The sequence below is a fragment of the Oryctolagus cuniculus genome, chromosome 3 (genome assembly GCF_051225735.1).
Source record: "Oryctolagus cuniculus isolate XC-2025 breed Fujian yellow rabbit chromosome 3, ASM5122573v1, whole genome shotgun sequence".
Classification (NCBI taxonomy): domain Eukaryota; kingdom Metazoa; phylum Chordata; class Mammalia; order Lagomorpha; family Leporidae; genus Oryctolagus; species Oryctolagus cuniculus.
The window spans coordinates 105,487,087-105,508,477 of NC_142869.1; the positions used below are offsets into that span (position 1 = coordinate 105,487,087).

Here is a 21,391-nt window from a genome sequence, read left to right on the forward strand (position 1 = left end):
AATATACTTTGGAATAAATTTGGCCAAGAATCTTGCATGTTTGTAGATTGAAATAATTAATATCTTCAAAATGTTCATACTACTTAAAGCAATTTACAGATTCAATGTGATCCCAATCAAAATACCAATGACATTCTTCTCAGATCTGGAAGAAACAATGCTAAAACTCATATGGAAACATAGAAGACCCTGAATATCTAAAGCAATCTTAAACAACAAAAATAAAGCTGGACGTTTTCTCCAGGCTTGAAACAGTGATATTCTAGCTGACCATGCATATGAAACCCCAAATGGAAGCAGTTTCTCCAAGCTGGCACTGTGCCCCCTCAAACAGCCACCACCTGCCGTTAATCTTTCTTGACTGCCATTCCCTACTCTGCTCTTACTCAGCTTGAAGAAGCCACAGCAGTCATTGTCCCATAGCCCACTAACAGAAGTTAAGGTCTATTCTTCTGGGGGAGGGAATGTGGGGAGTCAGACAGGTTAATAGGCAGTCAGATTGGTCCCTGTGGAAATTGAGGCTGCAAAATGTTTGCTTCCCCTAAGATATCTTTAGCAAGATCAAGGTGCCAAATCCCACTGCATACTTCTCCCTAAAAGCTGCTTTTAGCAAAACAAAAGTGGCCCCTCCTTGGGAGCTTCCAATATTACCATGAGAATAGCAAGGGCATGGCAACTCCACCCTTTGAACTCCCAGTTTACTGTGAAAACAAGTTACCTATGGCTCTTTAGTTTTATCATGAGCACACCAGACAGGGCAAAAAAGATTACAAATCAGGTCTTTTGAAGGGTTTTGTCCCTACCTTGTAACTAATGATTGTCAGTTTTCTTTTTTCCCCAAAATTGTGCATAAAAATCCTACTACCACTAGCCCCTTCAGGTTTTGCCTCTCTTGGAGCCTTCCTTTAGGCCAGTTTGGAGGTTTCTGAATACATAAATCTTGCTTTTCTCTTTCAATAAATAAATAAATAAATAAATAAAGCTAGAGGCATCATGATACTGGATTTTAAGACATATTACAGGGTAGTTGTAATCAAAACAGCCTGGTAAAGGCACAAAAATAGACATGCAGGAAAATGGAACAGAATAAAAACACCAAAAATCAATCCACACAACCACTGATGGAACAAGGAAATAAGTCTCAGCCATTTTAGGTGTCTTGCTGCCCCTGCCTTCTTTCAAGAGATCAGTTCTATCTCACATCCTGTATTGTTTCTCACCCTAACTCCTGCATTCTTCCCCAGGTATGGAAGCCAGTGAGCCAAATCTGAAGAACCAGTATGGAGAAGCTCATTTCTGCCTACTGCCCCCACCCCAACCCCTAGCCCACCTAAGATATACAAGGGCCCAGGCTGCTGAGGTCAGAGCCTCTGCCACATGCTTTATCTTGAGCACGATAGCAGTTGGTCGACCTCTGTGGATTTATTTTCTGTGAATAAATTCAGTCTGGATGCAAGTTCGTATTCTGTCTCCTCTCTGCTTGTGTTCCTTTTCTTGCATATGGTGCCCCGTGTAAGGAGGCACCAATCTGTGCCTCTTTTACTAATATTTTCGTGCCCCATGTGAGAAGGCACCAATCGCTTCTCCTTTCCTAATATATGCAACCAACTAATATTTGACAAACGAGCTAAAATCAATCCCTGGAGAAAGGACAGTCTCTTCCACAAATGGTGTTGGGAAAATTAGATCTCCACATCTAGAAATATGAAACAAGACCCCTGCCTTGCACCTTACACAAAAATCGATCCCAAATGGATCAAAGATTTAAATCTACAACCTGATACCATAAAATAACTAGAGGAGAACATTGAGGAAATTCTGCAAGACATTGGCACAGGCAAAGTCTCCAAAAGCACAGGCTATCAAAGCAAAAATAGACCAATGAGATTATAATAAGCTAGGAAGCTTCTGCATTGCAAAGGAAAAATACAGCAAAGTGAAGAGGCAACCAATAGAATGGGAGAAAATATTTGCAAGCTATGTAACTGATAAGGGATTAATATCCAGAATCTATAAAGAGCTCAAGAAACTCAACAACAAACCAATCCAGTTAAAAAATGGGCAAAGGACTTGAACAGACATTTTTACAAAGGATGAAATTCAAATGGCCAACAGACAAATGGAAAAAAAAAAAAAAAAAAAAAGCTCAGGATCACTAGCCATAAGGGAAATGCAAATCAAAAGCACAATGAGGTTTCACCTTACTCCAGTTAGAATGGCTCTCCTATAGGAATCAACACAGAGTAATACTAACTGATAGAATAAAAAAGGGAGAGAACGATCCAACATGGGAAGCGGGATACACAGCAGACTCATAAAATGACAGATGTCCTAAACAGCACTCTGACCTCAGAGTCAGCCCTTAAGGCATTCAGATCTGGCTAAAAAGCCCATGAGAGTATTTCAGGCATGGAAAGCCAAGACACTCTGGCAAAAAAAAAAAACAAAAACAAAAACAAAAAAAACACCTAAATGAAAGATCTCTGCAAGTGAGATCCCAGTAGAATAACAGGCCATCAAAGAAGGAGGTACCTTTCTCTGAAGGGAGGAGAGAAATTCCACTTTGCCTATGACCTTGTCTAAATAAGATCAAAATCGATGAACTCAAAAGGCTTCTATAGCCTTGGCAACTCATGACAAGAGCCTAGGGAGAATACTGACGCCATAAAAAAAGAGTGCCAATTTGTTGGGTCAACAACAGGAATCACTATGCACTTACTCCTCATGTAGGATCTCTGTTCTTAATGTGTTGTTCAATGTGAATTGATGCTATAACTAGTACTCAAACAGTACTTTACACTTTGTGTGTCTTTGTGGGTGCAAACTGATGAAATCTTTACTTAATATATACTAAATAGCTCTTCTGTATATAAAGATAATTGAAAATGAATCTTGATGTGAATGGAATGGGAGCAGGAGCGGGAGATTGGAGGCTTGCAGGTGGGAGGGAAGTTATGGGGGGGGGAGCCATTGTAATCCATAAACAGTACTTTGGAAATTTATATTTACTAAATAAAAGTTAAAAAAAAAGAAATCAATACAGAGTAAATGCTGACAAGGATGTTGGAAAAAGGTACCAAAATACATATTGGTAGGAATGTAAATTAGAACAGCCATTGTGGAAGACAGTACAGAGATTCCTTAGAAAGCTGAAAATAGATCTACCATATGACCCAGCCATGCCACACTTAGGAATTTACACAAAGAAAAGAAATCAGCATATGGAATAATTATCTGTATCTCCATATTTAAGCAAGCTCAATTCACAATAGCTAAGATACGGAATCAAGCAAGACGTCCATCAACTAATGACTGGATAAAGAAAATGTGGTAAGGGGCCAGTGCTGTGGCACAGTGGGTTACGGCCTGGCCTGAAATGCTGGCATCCCATATGGGCACCGGTTCAGGTCCCAGCTGCTCCACTTCAGATCCAGCTCTCTGCTATGGCCTGGAAAAGCAGTTCAAGATGGCCCAAGTCCTTGGGCCCCTTCACCTGTGTGGGAGACCTGGAAGAAGCTCCTGGCAGTTCTGGCCATTGTGGCCAATTGGGAAGTGAACCATCGGATGGAAGACCTCTCTCTCTCTCTCTGTCTCTCCTCTCTCTGGGTAACTCTGGCTTTCAAATAAATAAATAAATCTTTAAAAAAAAAAAAGAAAATGTGGTATGCATACACCATAGAATACTAATCAGATACAAAAAGAGTGGAATCCTGTCTTTTGCAACAAAATGGATGTAACTGGACATCAATATGCTTAATGAAATAAGCCACTCAAAAAAGACAAATATCATAAGTTTTCCCTGATCTGTGGTAACTACTAGAGTACAAAAAAGGTAATGCACATGAGCAAAATTTACATTTTTAGATTTGATTATTGTTCATTGCTCCTGTCTCTACTGTTGAGGAACAGTGTTTTTTTTTTTTCTTCTTACTCCTTGTTGAGTTCTTTTATTTATTTTTTTTAAATATTCAGTTTATTAACTTGAATGACAGAGATACAGAGAGAGAAAATGAGAGGCAGAGACAGATCTTCCAACTCCTGGTTCACTCCCAAAATGGCCACAACTATTTGGCTGGGCCAGGTCAAAGCCAGGAGCCAGGAGCTTCTTCTGGATGCTTCTTCTGGGTCTCCCACATGGGTACAGGGACCCAAGGTCTTGGGCCATCCTCTATTGCTTTCTTAGGCACATTAACAAGCAGCTGGATCAGAAGTGGGGAAGCTGGGACTTGAACTGGTGCCCATATGGGATGCTGGTGCTTCAAAGCCATGGTTTTAACCCTCTGCACCACAGCAGCAGCTCTGATGCATTCTTTATTTAGTGGAAGTGTAAGCTTATGAATACAAAATAAACTGAAAGTATGTGATTATAAAAATTAAAAGGAAGAATAAGAAAGAAAGAGGGAAAGAGGGTAGGAGCATGGCAGGAGAGAGAGAGTAGGGTGGGAAGTATCAGTTTACTCCTAAATCTGTATATATGAAACACATGAAATTTGTTTACCTTATATAAATAAAAATATTTAAAATAAAGAAGTAATAAGAATAAATAATAAGAACAGAGCTAAACAGAAGAAATTACAACATTGTAGATCTGAAACCATAGGAGTCAGACAGAAAGAAACACAAGAGTCAGAATTTGGTGATTAATTAATTATGGAGAATAAAAAAGAATCATAGAAGCAATGTAATAATAATGTCAATAAAATAACTATGACTTATTAATTGCATGCTAGAACATAAAGTCAAGTGGGCAGGATTTTGGTCTATATTTTTAAATACTCAGCCCTAAGTTTCTAAAACTGTGTCTGACACATAGTAGGTACTCAATACATATTTCTTGGATGATAAAAAAGAGTGTTTCCACCACCTTGTCATTCATTTTTGACATAATATTCACCTCCTTAGCAGCCCTTCTTCCCAAGAATTTCATTCTCTTACAAGATACTCATAATTGCCCATGATGCATTCAGTTTACTTTTAGCTAGAATTTAATGTTTGTTATTCTTTTATTCATGTGCTTGTTGATTTGTTTTTTTTTTTTTTTTTCAGCTTTGTCCTCACCTCCCAGCATTTCACAAAATATTACTTTTGGGAAGCTATGGGACTGATTTGCCTGATATTTTATCTTTTGCATGTACAATACCATTTCAGCACCTGGATGAATGTGTGATACTCAGAAAGCATTCAGTGAGTATTTGTGAAAGTATGAATTCATTTATTATATAGTACTGCCTTCAAGAATGGAACCCAAAATAGTAGGGTCACCATATAATTTATTTCCCACTCTGCCACTTTTGACAATGAAAGAAGACACTTTTAGGTGCCAGGATAATAGTCATAAATTTTATAAATATTTGTTAAATGAAAAAAGGAACATCTGAATGCATGCACATTTAGATTGCCCGAGGGAATATCAGATATCAGGATTATACAGTCTTTTTCAAATGCCATTACTGTATCTAATAGGTCATAAGATTAAGATATTTAAAGGGAAAGAAAGGATTCCCAATCAGCTAGACAACTAGATCCTTAAAAACAAGCTAGACCTGGTGTATAAGGAGTGCCATATTTACATGCCAGTGGATGCTACTTAGATCATGTCCAGTGCTTTATGAATCTTGTTTTCCCAGCTTTTCTCTGTGTCTGGGTTCCCTAAGACTTTTCTTATGAAATATTTGTTTTCTCTAGGGATTAGAGAAAGGTCATTTTTCACTTAGGATCTAATTGCTTATATTCCTCCAATAGTGGGATTCAGATCTGGGAGGGGATTTTATTTGCTACTCATAGTCAAAAGGTTCTGATGAGTCCATAGCACTAACAGAACTGCTTGGAAAATTAAAACGATATTCCAGTGCTAACCTTTTGATGTGGGGTATTATCTCTAAGGTGTTGTGTTGGAATAGCATGAAGTTCTGCTTTGTTTCAGTGATTTGGCACAGTGGCAGAATTTGGACTTCCACACAAAAGTAATAAAGAAACAAGTGAAGAGGAAGATGGCAGAATAGGGATGGAGCTTACTGCTCTAGTCTAGGGGAGGATAGTTAAAAAATAATGGAGAGGGTACAATCTCAGGGAAGCATTAGGGAGAAAACAGCAGCGGAAACTCCATGCAAACTGAAGGGACACTATGGACCTATGTGGAGGGTGTGGAAGTGCACAGCTCAGGATCCCAGAAGCTGAGAGCCTCAGCACCGGCTTTGGAGAAAGGTGAGACCAGATTGCATCAGCTCAAGCCACTGGTGATAAAGCTATGGGAAGAGCCTGGCGTGTACCCATGGGGCCAGTGTACTTGACAACCTAGAGGGAAAAAAGGTGGGCATGTTTCACTTTCCCTGACCCCCTGTCACTGGCATCCTGTAAGTAGCCAAGACGGGGAGGTCCCATTTTGGATAAACATGATAGTTGCACCAGCTGACTTCTTATCAGAAACCCTGCAGGCTAGGAGAGAATGGGGAGATACAGTCCAAATTTTAAGAGAAAAAAACTGTCAACCCAGAATAGTGTACCTTGCAAAGTTTTCATTTATGAGTGAAAATGAAATAAAGACCTTCCATAACAAAGAAACTGAATTTGTCACCACCCATACAGCCTTACAAAAGATTTTTAAGGATGTATTTCACACAGAAACATGACCATCACTATGAAAGAAGGTAAAGGCAGAAAATCTCCCAGTGAAAGTACAAAGGAGCTCCAGAGTAAACAATAGGAGTATTTATGGGAAAATGTCAGCGTCAAATAGTTACTTATCAACAGTCACCTTGAATAGAAATGGCCTCAACTCTCCAGTTAAAAGATACAGACTGCTGAATGGATTAAAACATAAATCCATCTAATTGCTGCCTACAAGAAACACAACACACCAACAAAGATACATGAATACCAAATATAAATGGTTGGAAAAGATATTCTATGCTAGCAGAAACCAAAAAGGAACTGGTGTAGCCATCCTAATATCAGACAAAATAGACTTTAACAGAAAAACTGTTAAAAGAGACAGATTAGGGCACTATGCAATGATTAAGGGATCAATTCAACAGGAAGATGTGACTAATAGATGTATATGCATGTAATTACAGGGCACTTAGCATATTAAAAGAAATGTTAATGGATCTAAAGGGGGACATAGACTTCCACACAATAGTGGTGGGGGACTTCAATACCCCAGTTTCAGCATTGGACCAATCAACCAGACAGAAAATCAGAAAGGAAATGACAGAATTAATTGACACAATAGTAGGGGGGACTTCAATACCCCAGTTTCAGCATTGGACAGATCAACCAGACAGAAAATCAGAAAGGAAATGACAGAATTAATTGACACTATAGAGCGAAATAGACCTAACAGATATACACAGAACTTCTCATTCTACAGATGCAGAATACACATTCTTCTCACAGTTCAGGGAACTTTCTCAGGCACTGATTACATGCTAGGCCACAAAGCATGTCTCAGCAAATTCAAAAAACTTTGAAACCATACCATGATCTTCTCTGACAACAATGGAATGAAGCTGGAAATCAACAGCTCAGAAATCTCTAGGACACATGTAACCACATGGAGACTTAACAAAATGTTCCTGTATGAACAGTCAGTCATTGAAGAAATTGAATGAGAAATAAAAAAAAAAAAAAAACTCTGGAAACAAATAGACAACACAAAATGTTCCTGTATGAACAGTCAGTCATTGAAAAAATTGAATGAGAAATAAAAAAAAAAACCTCTGGAAACAAATAGACAACACTATATCATATCAAACTTATAGGATACAGCAAAAGTAGTGTAAAGAGAAAAGTATATAGTAATTGGTGCCTACATTAATGAATTGCAAAGGCCCCAAGTAAATGAACTATTAATGCATCTCAATGACCTAGGAAAACAACAGCAAAATGAAACCCAAAACTAGAAGGAGAAAAGAAATAATTAAAATTAGAGAATCAATGAAATTGAAACAAAAAAAACACAAAAGATCAGTGAAACAAAAAGCTGTTTTTTTGAAAAACTAAAGAAAATTGACACATCATTGGCTCAAATAACCCCCCCAAAAAAGAGGGAGAGATACAAATCAATAAAATTAGAGATAAAAAGGAAATGTAACAACAGACACCACACAGATAAAAAGGGTCATCAGAAATTACTACAAAGAGCTGTATGTCAACATATTGGGAAACCTAGAAGAAAAGGATATAGATTCCTTGACACAATCTAATTAAATTGAGCCAAGAAGACACAGAAAACCTAAAAAGATCTGTAAACAAGATGGAAATTGAATTCCAACAAAGAGAAGCCCAGAACTGGATGGCTTCACTGCTGAATTCTACAAGACAATTAAAGAACTAACTCCAATTCTTCTCAAGCTATTCAAAACAACTGAAAGAGAGGGAGTCCTCCCAAAATCTTTCTATGAATCCAGCATCATCTTAATTCCTAAACTGGAAAAAGATACAGCAGAGAAAGAGATCTACAGACCAAATTCCTCAAAAATACCAATCAAAACCAGCAACACATCAGAAAGATCATTCACCTGGATCAAGTGGGATTTACCCCAGCTATGCAGGGATGTTTCAACATTCACAAATCAATCAATGTGATACATCACATTACCAAATTGAAGATCTAAAAGCATATGATTGTCTCAATAGATTCAGAGAAAGCATTTGATAAAATGTAACACTCCTTCACGATGAAAACTGTAAGCAACTTGGGTGTAGGAGAATATTTCTCAAAACAATAAAGGTAATTTATGACAAACCCACAGGCGGCATTCTATGGAATGGGGAAAAGTTGGAAGCATTCCCACTGAGCTCCAGAACCAGATGAGGATGCCCACTCTCACCACTGCCTGAGAAGGAGGAAGTCAAACTATCTCTATCTGCAGATGACACAACTCTATATATAGGAGATAAAAATGACTCCACTAAGAGACTATTGGAACTCATAGAAGAGTTTGGTAAAGTGGAAGGATATAAAATCAATACACAAAAATCAAAAGCCTTTGTATCAGAGAGGATGCCATGGCTGAGAAAGACATTTTAAGATCAGTCCCATTCACAATAGCTCCAAAAAAATCAAATCCTTGGAATAAATTTAACAAAAGAAATCAAAGAGCACTATGAGAATTAAAAAAAAAAAAAAAAACATGAAAGAAAGAAGTAGAAGACACAAAAAATGGAAAACTCTTCCATGTTCACGGATTGGAATAATCAATATCAAAATGTCCATACTACCAAAAGTACTGTATACATTCAATGTGATACCAGTCAAAATACCAAGAACATTCTCAGATATAGAAAAAATAAGCAGAAATTCATATGGAAACACAGGAGACCCCGAATTGCTAAAGCAATCTTACACAACAAAAACAAAGCCAGAGACATCACAATACCAGATTCCAAGACATACTACAGGGATGTTATAATCCCAACAGGCTGGTACTGATACAAAAACAGATGGACAGACCAATGAAACAGGATTGAAACACTAGAAATCAATCCATTAATCTATAACCAACTTATATTTGACAAAGGAGCTAAATTCAATCCATGGAGCAAGAACCATCTCTTCAACAAATGGTGCTAGGAATACTGGATCACCACATGCAGAAATCTAAAGCAAAACCCCTGCCTTATACCTTATTCAAAAATCCACTCAAAATGGATTCAAGACCCAATTCTATGGGAACCAATACCATCAAATAATTAGAGAACACTAGGGAACCCTGCAAGACATTGGTATAGGCAAAGAGTTCTTGGAAAAGACCCCAAAGGCATAGGCAATCAAAGTCAATATGGACAAATGGAATTAGATCAAAATGAGTAGCTTCTGCACTGCAAAAGAAACAGCCAGCAAAGTGAAGCAGCAACTGACAGAATGTCCTCCCTGTGGAGGACAGTATGAAGTTACCTCAGAAATCTGAATTTACCCAAGGGAAGTGAAATCATGTTTATTGCAGCTCAATTCACAATAGCTAAGGGATCAACCCAAAAGTCCAGTCACCATGTAATACTAAATGGCAATAAAGAAAAAAAGATATCCTGTCATTTGCAACAAAATGAATGCAATTAGAAAACATAGTACTTAGTGAAATAAGCCATTCCCAAAAGGATAAATACCATATCTTCTCCCTGATCTGTGATAACTAACAAAGCACCTAGAAGGTAATCTATAGAAATGAAATTAACACCTTGAGATGCAATGATTTTGAGCAGCCCTTAAGTGTTGAAAAGCAGTTTTTTTCCATACAATTTATTTAACTCTTTTCTTAGTACAGAGTTAATCACATGTGTATAAAGTTAATTGAAAATAGATCTAGCCGGTGCCGCGGCTCACTAGGCTAATCCTCCACCTGCGGCACTGGTACTCTGGATTCTAGTCCCAGTTGGGGCGCCAGATTCTGTCCCGATTGCTCCTCTTCCAGTCCAGCTCTCTGCTGTGGCCTGGGAGTGCAGTGGAGGATGGTCCAGGTCTTTGGACCCTGCACCCGCATGGGAGACCAGGAGAGACTGGCTCCTGGCTTTGGATCAGCACAGTGCACCGGCCACAATGTGCTAGCCGTAGCGGCCACTTGGTGGGGGTGAGCCAACGGAAAAAGGAAGACCTTTCTCTCTGTCTCTCTCTCTCTCTCTCACTGTCTATAACTCTACCTGTCAAATAAATAAATAAAAATCTTCAAAAGAAAAAAAGAAAATAAATCTTAATAAAAAATAACAATGGGAATAAGAGAGTGAGGAGGAAGAGGGGTGGGAGGGTGGGTAGGCTGGAAATTCATGAGGTTTGTATTCCTCAAATAAAAGGTATCTGGGGAAAAAAAAAAAAAAAAAAAAAAAAAAAAAAAAACAAGTGAAGGGGTCATTTGAACACAAACTCAGTATTTGTTTATCCACAATATAAAACTATAGAACACAGTCGTATATGGGGCAATTATAAAAGATAGCTTTAATAAAAATCATAAGCAAACATAAAAAATAGTAACAAACATATTTTCTGTCTCCTTGACAGAATAACTTCTTTGTTGATGGGCTCTAGGAACTTAACTATCTAGGTAGAGAGGGAAAAGCGAGGAGCAAGAGCTGGCTGACTTTGAGCTCACAGCCTAGCCTGTAAGCTCTTTTCCTTTGAACTTTCCCCCGATAGTCCAGAACCACCTGGACAGCAGCAAATATTAGCTGAAATTCTTGCAGTGTGGTAAGTACTGTGTTCATCAGAACTCGGGAGATGCACCCATGAGCAATCTTACCAGGGCTGCTGACTCTGTAGGAAGACATATATTATAATTAATTTAATTTATGTATGATACAAGTCATAGGAGGCGGTAGAGGGGTAAACGTAGATGTTCTATGTGAGGAAAATTTCCAGGGTAGAACGAAGCATGATGCAATCGAGGGTATGACTAATACTGGAACTAACTGGATCCCCCAGGGCAGTAGAGGGTAATGGATATGGAGGGGCAGAAAGATTTTAAACTGGTAGATGAGGGTGACAGAGTGTATAGAAGAATCTTTAAAAGATCTTTGGAAGTCTGATAATCCTGTACACTCCAGGTAGTTACAGAGCTGGAATTGGAAATTAATATACACTACATGTCCAGGATGGCTCAATCCTAATGCCCTGTATCCTCCCATATTTTTATATCATTGATTTCTCAAACAAAAAACAAAGTCTTCAGCATGTGCATGAATTTTAATTCATAGATAACACCATGAGACTAAGAAAGATCAACTTTTACTTGATTAAATAACTGAAATTTGTACTCAAATTTATCCATCCATAGAGTGACAACCCCACTGGCATATATATCACACCACCTCTCAGAATAGCCAAGGAACTATAGGTCAATCACTGAACTACAAGTCCTAAGCTCTACCATTTACTTTTCTGAGATTCATTGCTTTTATGGGTGCAGGAAATGGCACATTATTAATAGATTTTGGATTCCTATGTTTTCCTTGTAAGCCATGCTTTTGCACAAGTAGGTGTCGATTTCCTATAGTCAGATACTCCAAAATATACTTCCTGGCTACTACTTTTAGCTCTGTCCTCTCTAGGCTCTTATGGGTGAATTCACAGATGAGCCGCTTTTCCATGTGCAGCCCTGCTTAGTTCTTCACATAATTTTGATTAAGACTAAGAATTATTGTGCCCAGTGCTGTGGCACAGTGGATTAATACCCTGGCCTCAAGTACCGGCATCCCATATGGATGCCAGTTCAAGACCTGGCTGCTCCACTTTTGATCCAGCTCTCTGCTATGGCCAAAAAAGCAGTAGAAGATGGCCCAACTCCTTGGGCCTCTGCACCCACATGGGAGACCCAGAAGAAGCTCCTGGCTCCTGGCTTCAGATCAGCACAGCTCTGGCTGTTGCAGCCAACTGGGGAGTGAACCATCAGATGGAAGACCTCTCTCTCTCTCTGTGTGTGCCTCTCCTTTCTCTGTGTAACTCTGACTTTCAAATAAATATTTCTTTAAACAAAGACTAAGAATTATCAGTGACCTCAGTGGACTCATTTGTGGGTAACTTAAAAATGAGTTCATACTCCTCTGGTCAAGTCTTGGGATTTCTAGAAAACTATTTCCAGATATCTTTGGTTGGCCATTAGATCTAGGTCTTTGTAACCCCTTTGACTAGCTGAGTATTCCCATCTCCCCGGCTAATTGCCTACTCATATTCTATTATTTTGCACTAGGCTTATACACCAGATTCATGACACTTATCTGGTGATAAACTGTAACTCTCTCTCAGATCAGAGTTCTATCCTAACCAGCTCCAGGGCTTCCTGCTATGGTCTTATTGCTCTCCTTTAGACACATGTCTTGGTTCTTACCTGAGCCTTGCATTTGTCTGGAGTAGCCACTGACTTCTGCATTCCTTGCTCCTGTGCATTTCCTACCCAGTGGGATCCTGGGACCGTGTGGAAGTGCCTGCTATCCATTCCCCAAAATGCCATACTTCCTTTCCCACATCCTGTAACACTGTTGTAGAATAGTGGCCACGAAGAAATTAGACTTCCTTTCCTGCCACCTTGTACTGAGTTGGAGACATGGGAATAGATTTTGTCTAACAGAATGTATATGGGATAGGTCCCACGTCCCACTCAGTCCATAGGAAAGCAAACATCTACAGAGGCAGCTGATTTCATCATGCAGAGAAACTTAGTGATTCTAAAGTGTCAGATCTTCATCAACCAGTGACCTCCATTGAATGTGAAGCAGAAACTATTCCTGTCTTGACGTGAATGAAAAACCCGTCTTTATACTGTGTTCAGCCACCGTGCTTTGGGGACTTACTGGTAGAGTAGCCAGCATTACTTTTATAAACATAGTCTCCAAAATCAACGTATTTTTTTAACCTGTTGGCTTATGGCCTTCTAAATAAACATGTGCTCGGGCTCAGCAGCTCCTTTGAGTCCATGGTTGTTTTCAGGTCAGTCCTGGTCCTGCAGTCCCTGCTTACCTCTGCTAGAACCTGTCCTCTTTTCCCCTCCAGGTCAGTGTCTTGTTACTTTCAGTTGGCTACAGTTACTTATGCTATCCATGTATGAACCCACTGGCACATTTAAAAAGGAATCTATTTATATAGAACAAACAGAAGGAACCCAAATACCTTCTTGGCCACAGGTCTGTGAACACTCTGTCCAAGCCGTCCACCCAGTTAGCTGGCAGTTAACCACACATTCCACCATGCAGGGAATGCTCATCCTTTGAGGCTTCTCCAAATTCCGCTGCAAATGAAAATGTGATCATATCACTATCAAATGAAATCATTATCCTTTTATTGGAAAGACTGCTCTTTACTCTGCAATAATGACCTTGCCACATTTTGGTGGGGAAAATTTATATTTTCTTATAGAAATCGATGGCAAACAATCACTGTCCTTACCTCACATGCAAAAATTTGTCAGCCCAAATTTCTTTTCATAATTTGTTAACCTTTAGAATAGACCTGTCATTAAGGTGTTTGGAAAACAAGTCACCTGACTGAACCCTGTCCTGTTGCTCAGGGACCAAGGAACCAGGAAACCACCTCAGGGCCAACTGCATGCCTGCTGTACTCCTAGACAGGCCAGACTTACAGAAATAGCTCAAATCTATGATCTGGCTGAGCCAAGAAGTGAATAGCATAGGCATGAAAATAAAACCAATCATTTGAAGTGTATAAACAAAAGCAATGAGAATAAAAACACACTCGTCTTCATTTTGGGACGAGTTGACAATACATTATGTTTTCCTCTTGTTCTCTGAAATGAGCATGTAGACAAAAGACAAATTCTCTAATGGTCAAGGTGGAAGAGATCCTAGTGAAAGAGTAAGTCAGCTAAGAGTCAAACAGAATAATGAAATAATGTGTTACGGGAGTCACTATAGGTATACTTAATTAGGGAAACTTTGGCATTCACAAGTGTTAAATATTAGCAGTATATCTATAGCAATCAAAAATAAATGATTACAGTCTGCTGACTTGCCAAGTGGGTAAAATACAAATGACCACAATGGGATTTGTGATCTACATATGATATGACCGGTCAGCTAGATTAACACTTTCATCACCTTTCTAGATCTCAGAAGAATGCCCTGGGTATTATTTTGAGACTTTTAAAACTGATACTCTTTATTTTTTTAAAAGATATATTTATTTATTTGAAAGGTAGAGCCAGAGAGAGAGAGAGAGAAGAGAAAGTCTTCCATCTGCTAGTACACTCCCCAAATGGCCGCAACAGTCAGAGCTGTGCTCATCCGAAGCCAGGAGCCAGGAGCTTCTTTTGGGTTTCCCACATGGGTACAGGGGCCCAAGGATTCAGGTCATCTACTGCTTTCCCAGGCCATAGCAGAGAGCTGGATCAGCAGTGGAGCAGCTCAGACTTGAATTGGCACCCATATGGGATGCCAGCACTGCAGGCGGTGGCTTTACCTGCTACGCCACAACAGCAATCCCAAAATTGATACTCTTTAAATATGTGCTGGGCATCTGCCAGGCAGAAACAGAGAACCTGATTTTCCATTAATGCATAATTTATATATTTGCTCATATCAAAGTAAAGGATTTACTATACACACTAAATATTTTTGGAGTTGTTCTTTCATATTTTTTTGAATTTTTAAATTAATTTTAAAATGAATTTGTTAATACATTAGATTCTCAAAGTCACACAAAATGCATAATTACTAAAACACAATTCTCATCAAGTTTCACGTTAATATGATATTAATACAAAGAAAACAAATTCCAGGTAGTTCATAGATATAATTTCCTATCTCCCTCCCTTTCTTTCTTTCTTTCTTTTTTTCTTACTTTCTTAAGAGAAGGAAAGAAAGATGGAGTTATTCTTGACTGGTGATTAACTTTTTCCTGAGACAGACAACTTCTAAATGAAATCAGCATACGAAAGAGTCATCTGTAACTCCATGTTAAAGCAGTTCAACTCACAACAACTAAGATAGGAATTCAACTCAGATGTCCATTAACTGATGATTGTATGTGCGTATATATATACTACTCAGCCGTAAAAAATATGAGATCTGTCTTGGGCAACAAAATACATGCAACCACAGACCATTACACTTAGTGAAATAAGCCAGTTCCAACAAGACAAATATCATGTTTCCTCTGATTTGTGGTAATATACAGAGTACAAAAATGTAATGTATAGGAATGATATTGATTTTTTGAGCTTTGATTAATTTTTACAGCCCTTGTCTATACTTCTGAGGAACAGTGGTTTTTCCATTTACTACCTGTTGAATTTTTTATTTAGTGGTTGGTTAAGTTTGTGATTATAAAGTAAACTGAAAATACGACATCATAAAAATTAAAAGAAAAACTAAAAAGGAAAGGAGAAGGGAATGTGGGAAAAAGAGAGGAAGGGTAAGGTGAGAAGTATCATTATGCTCTTAAAACTGTATATATGAACTACATGAAATTTGCTCCCTTTTAAAAATAAAAAAGTTAAAAAAATAAAAATGAAAATGTAATGTTAAAATGTGAAATCACTTGGCAGGCAGCACTCTGCTCTGTATTAGGCAGTTTCAAAATTTCACCAAATGCGACATGATATTTCATATGGTTTGGTCCAGAGTTGGCATCCGTGTGGGTTACTCTACTGTTGGTCTAGAAAGCATGTTGAAACAATAATAAGGGTTGAGACAGGGTAAGTGAGGAAGGTTTTGTTTTAATTGTCATTAATGTATTTCACCTATGTATGGAGAATTGAGACCAGAATTCATTTTGCTGGTTTGTTCATTTCTGTGGAAATCTGGATCAACTGACGCTACATTTCCAATCTATTCTAAAAATAATTTCAGAGGTTCTTTCACTGCCACATTTTGTTTTTAATTTACACCTTGGGAAAGAAATGTGAACTTCTTCACAACAGGTCTACAAAAGCTTTCACCAAACTCCATATAATTTATCACAGGAAAAAAAAGAGAGGGCAATAAGATCACAAAAATTTGTAACTCACTAATTTGAAACTTGGTAGGGAGGCATTTTAACATACATTTCAAAGAAAAGTACAACTATTCTATTTGTTCAACGATAATTTGTCAAGCAAGTTAGCAGAGTGTCAGTCCATCTTATGTGGAAGGGACAGTGCTTGTCACATATGCAAATAAATCACGTGTCCCATGCAAGAGTCATACTATTATCTAAATAGCCAAGTCATCAATGTTTGCAGTTTATTGGCAAGCAAATGCATTTACATAAGTTGTTGAAAGTTGGAGAAACACGCTTTTTATAATGAACTCATGTCCCAAGAGGAAAATGGCCCTTCCCAGTCATTTTGATCAAATTTAAATAAGGTCCAGTAGGAGTCCATTTTATGCTATTTGAATCTACAGATCTAGGCTAAGATAAGAAGAAGCCAGGGTTTCCATGGAACTTCATGGAGGATGCAGATGCACAAGAACAACAACACCCGGGGTGTGACATCCAGGTATCAACAAGTTACCTGCTCACACTGGTCCATGTCCACTGTCTTGCCGTCACTGCGCACACAGCTTAGCAGGCGGGTCCTGACGCCTTGACCGCAGGTCGCATTTTCACTCAGCTGGCACGTGCTCCACTCTGCAGGCAGAGAATCATACACAGCGTTTCAAAAATAATGAATGCCCAGGTAAGCAAAATACAGCCAATCTTTGGTTATCTCCATTGCTAGAGAAGGAGAGGCCACATATTATCTGAAAACTTTGTTGAAGTGGTTCTGGAAAGCATCAGGCAATTCTATTGCAAAACAGCAAACAAAGAAAAAACTCAGTAGACAAAGAAGCATGAGTAACCTTCCTATATTTGCTTTCTAGAAGTAAAAAACAAATGATTTGTTAGAAAACATCCCATAGCTGGCTGGGGTAGGAGAGGAAAGGCACTAACTAGAACAGTAAATGAAAGGTGGTTTTCAATCAGCCACTTTAAGGGATGATTGAGAGAGAAACTGCATAGAAGATGTCAGCTGTTATGGTCTGATATCTGAATCCTAACTGGCAAGGTGATGGTATTAGGAGGTGGGGCTTTGGGGTAGCAATTAGGATAGGTTCTGAGAGTGGATTCCTCCTGAATGTGGTTTATGGCATTGTAAAAGTGGCTTATTTACTCCTTCCAGCATGCGAGGACACAGTAGGGTGCCTTCTGTGAGGACTGGGAACCCAGCAGGTCTGCTGGTACCTCGATCTTAGACTTTTCAACCTTCCTCTGTCATTTTTCTAAATTTTTATTTTAATTTTAATTAGTTTTTAAGATTCAATGTGATTTATGGATACAATTCTAAGAACATAATGACATTCCCTTCCTCCCCCCTTCTCTCCCTCCTTCTCCCTCTCTTTCCCACCATTTTTCCTCCCCTTTTGTTTTTTTCTTTTTAGCTTTTGAGATAACATATTTTAAAATTACATGACATTTAAAAGGGTTAAAACTTCACCAAATAAGAAGTTTTAACAAGTAAAAAGCAAAAAAGTAGGAACACAGACAGCAGCTAGAAACAATTACTGAATGGAAAAATGACCACTTCACACATATACAGTACACTTTAAAGTAATCACAGATCATTAAAACTAGAGTAGTGTAGCATTCTTAACCACTGGTCTGACATAGATATAAAACAGTTTTACAAAACTATATCCGAAGCAACAGCGATACACACAGACTCCAGAACTGTGAGAAATTAATTTCTATCGATTATAAACTACACATTCTATGATAATTTGTTATGGCAGCTGAAAAGGACTGACACTAGCCTCCGATATAAAACTCAACTTTCTTTTTTTTTTTTTTTTTTTTTTGACAGGCAGAGTGGACAGTGAGAGAGAGAGACAGAGAGAAAGGTCTTCCTTTGCCGTTGGTTCACCCTCCAATGGCCGCTGCGGCCAGCACGCTGCGGCCGGCGCACCGCGCTGATCCGAAGGCAGGAGCCAGGTACTTCTCCTGGTCTCCCATGGGGTGCAGGGCCCAAGCACCTGGGCCATCCTCCACTGCACTCCCTGGCCATAGCAGAGAGCTGGCCTGGAAGAGGGGCAACCGGGACAGAATCTGGCGCGCCGACCCGACCAGGACTAGAACCCGGTGTGCCGGCGCTGCAAGGCGGAGGATTAGCCTAGTGAGCCGCGGCGCCGGCCAAAACTCAACATTTTCAAGCAATAAATCCAGTCAACTAACCATTTGGTACATTTGATAGAGTGTAGCTAAAATAGGTGGCCCTGTCAGGAAGGAGGAAAAGACATACAGATTTGTATGAAATGATACAGAAACTCTAATTTCTTCAAATTATTCCATAATGAGAAAAAGTTTTATAGGCTTGGCTCCTCATACTGCACACTAGACAATGGAGAGTTGGGATAAATTATCTCATAATTGATTTGATTCTTAAACTCTTATTGTTGGTGTTGCTGGACAGGAAGATACTTGATTATGTATGACGGCACCTCAAAAAGTTCATGGAGAGATGGGCATTTGGTGTAGCAGTTAAGATGCCAGGAGGACATGTACATCTCATATCAGAGTATCTGGGTCCAAATCATAGCTCATCTCCCAATTCTTGCTACCTGCTAATGTGTACCCTGCAAGGCAGCAAGCAGATGGTGGTTCAGGTAGTTGGGTCTGTGCTACCCATGTGGGAGACCCAGCTCTCTCTCTCTCTCTCTTTCTCTCCTTCTTAAATAAAAATATTTTAAAAAGTTAACAGGAAATGTGTATTATGAAAGAACTATGCATACATTGCAACTATTTTGTATCAAAGTTTTTTTTTCTTTTTTTCTTTTTAAGAAAAAAAGGTTTACTTATTTTATTTGAAATGGTGAGTGGCTAATACCCAAGAACATATTGCATGTCATTCAGTAGATGGTACCAGACCCCACTTTTCCAGTGATTCTGTTTTCCAGTTTCTTACCAACACATTAGCTTCCAGAGTCTAATACTGTGGATGCTTATTTGTACTGTGAAAAGGAAAGCAAACCGATTTAGCTTTCCAGCCAACTTGGCAAAACATTATGTACCAAAAAGGTTTATATTCTCTGTAAAATTCAGAACTTTGCAACATTGTGTTTATTTATATTGAAATTTTTCTGTTGGAATTCTGCAAGTAGATATCACTTTTATTTATGAGTAAATTATTTTGGGCACTAAAAGAAATTAAAAGGTATGTTTTTGAAGTTTTAAAGATGTTAAATACAGCTATAGTGCTAATTTATTGTATGTCAGTGTGTTGATGGCATTGATTTTGAGTCTAGTTTACTGATATTATGATTCCCATGAATTCTGATTGTTAAATAAAAGAGCATCAGCTTCGTTTGTGGTAGCAAAAAAAAAAATTGTGAGTCAGGAAAAGAGAGGTGAGGGAGAGAGGGAGGGACAGAGGGACAGAGAGGGGCAGAGAGGTAGAGGGAGGGAGAAGGGGGAAGAGAGAGGAAGGGAGGTAGAGGGAGGGAGAAGGGGGAAGAGAGAGGAAGGGAGGGAGGCAGCGAGAGGGAGAGAGAAATATTTCATCTTTCACTCCTAAATGCCTGCCACCACAGCCAGGTCTAGGCCAGGACAAAGCCAGGTGACAGGAACTCTATCTGATTCTCACATATGTGTCACAGAAAACCTAGTATCTGAGCCAGAATCTGCTGCCTACCATGCATATTCGCAAGAGTCCTGGGAAGTGGCTGAATAGATAAGCCAACGTGATTCCCAGAGCCTCTCAAAAATCACTGAGGGCTCAAGCTACCATTCTTCCTCATAGAGAAAGTGCACCATGGGTTCAAATTTCTGAAATAATCAACGCTGTGGAAGAGCCAAACTTTCTGACAGTCTAATCACATTTTCCTCTTCCTGCTAACTTATCCTTCGCAACTTACTTTGTTGTTTTAGTTTATCATGGCTCAATTCCACATTATTCTGAAACTCTGCCAAATTTTGCTGTAAGCTTCTTTGCCTACAGAGATTCCAGGTGGCCTTGCTGAATCTACATGAAAGACTGGGCATTTCTTTTCAGAAAGGACACTGGGAATACCAAGTCTTCAGCCTTTCACGTCATTCACTCACACATTCTGTCCCTCTGTCCCTCTGTCCCAAGAGTGAAACACACAAAGATTCGCACATTCATCAGTGCTCAGGGGGCACAGTGAGGTCGTGGATTTCAGCTGTACCTGTTAGATTGTACTGGAACTGGAAGCAGTTCTCATTAAGGAGGCAGGGTTGCACCTGTGAGTCTTCAGCACAGGTCCTTGAATTCGGAGAGGGTCTCAGCAGATGGCGGGTTCTTCTCTGCGTCGCGTGGGGGTCACATGACTAAGAAAACAAAAGAGCCAGCACTTAGTCCCATAGCTACGGGGTAGAGAATACACAATTATATGTTTAAAGTTATCAATATATATTTATATAAAAATCCACAGAGAATGACTTGAGATCGTTAAAACATGATTTGCTGTGCTTTGTTCCCCCGACAACTCTGTTGAGCTGCATTATTTTGAAGACTGATTTTGAAGCCCTTTGTATAAGTAAGCACACGGAGACAAATTTTGATCAATTAAACTCACTCTGTACTCTCAAATAGGCTGCTACAAAGTTGATCAATGCTTTAAATGTTTAAAAAAATGAAAAACTATTGATATAAATTATAATTGCAGTTTTTCAACAAATACCATTAAATATATGGACAACACACAATTCCAGATGCCAACATCTTAAGATGCCCATATGTTCTTAAACCACAGGAGAAATAAAAGTCTCTGTATTCAGAACGCTAAATCACTATTTGTATATCTGAAAGGACTCATTTATTTTATTTCATTTACCTACTCAAATAACATAGTAAGAACACAATCAGTACACCAAATCTTGGCTAAGAATCAAAATGACGATGCTGGATTGCACTGAAATATGCATGAAAATATTCCATTCTTGTAAATTTTAGAAGTTTAGGCCATTGAAACACAT

General features: G+C 38.9%; 1 protein-coding gene across 4 annotated transcripts in view; it reads right to left on the reverse strand.

Moving 5' to 3' along the window:
* The window catches only part of THSD7B (thrombospondin type 1 domain containing 7B), a 985,451-nt gene that overhangs the window by 48,489 nt on the left and 915,571 nt on the right, over positions 1 to 21,391 (reverse strand). For all 4 annotated transcript variants that reach the window (XM_051849593.3, XM_089329248.1, XM_070071551.2 and 1 more), the window contains 3 exons: positions 20,602 to 20,743; positions 16,935 to 17,050; positions 13,595 to 13,712 (listed from right to left, as the gene is read on the reverse strand). In XM_051849593.3, the coding sequence (XP_051705553.3) occupies positions 13,595 to 13,712; positions 16,935 to 17,050; positions 20,602 to 20,743 (376 nt within the window). The remainder of the gene's footprint in view (positions 1 to 13,594; positions 13,713 to 16,934; positions 17,051 to 20,601; positions 20,744 to 21,391) is intronic.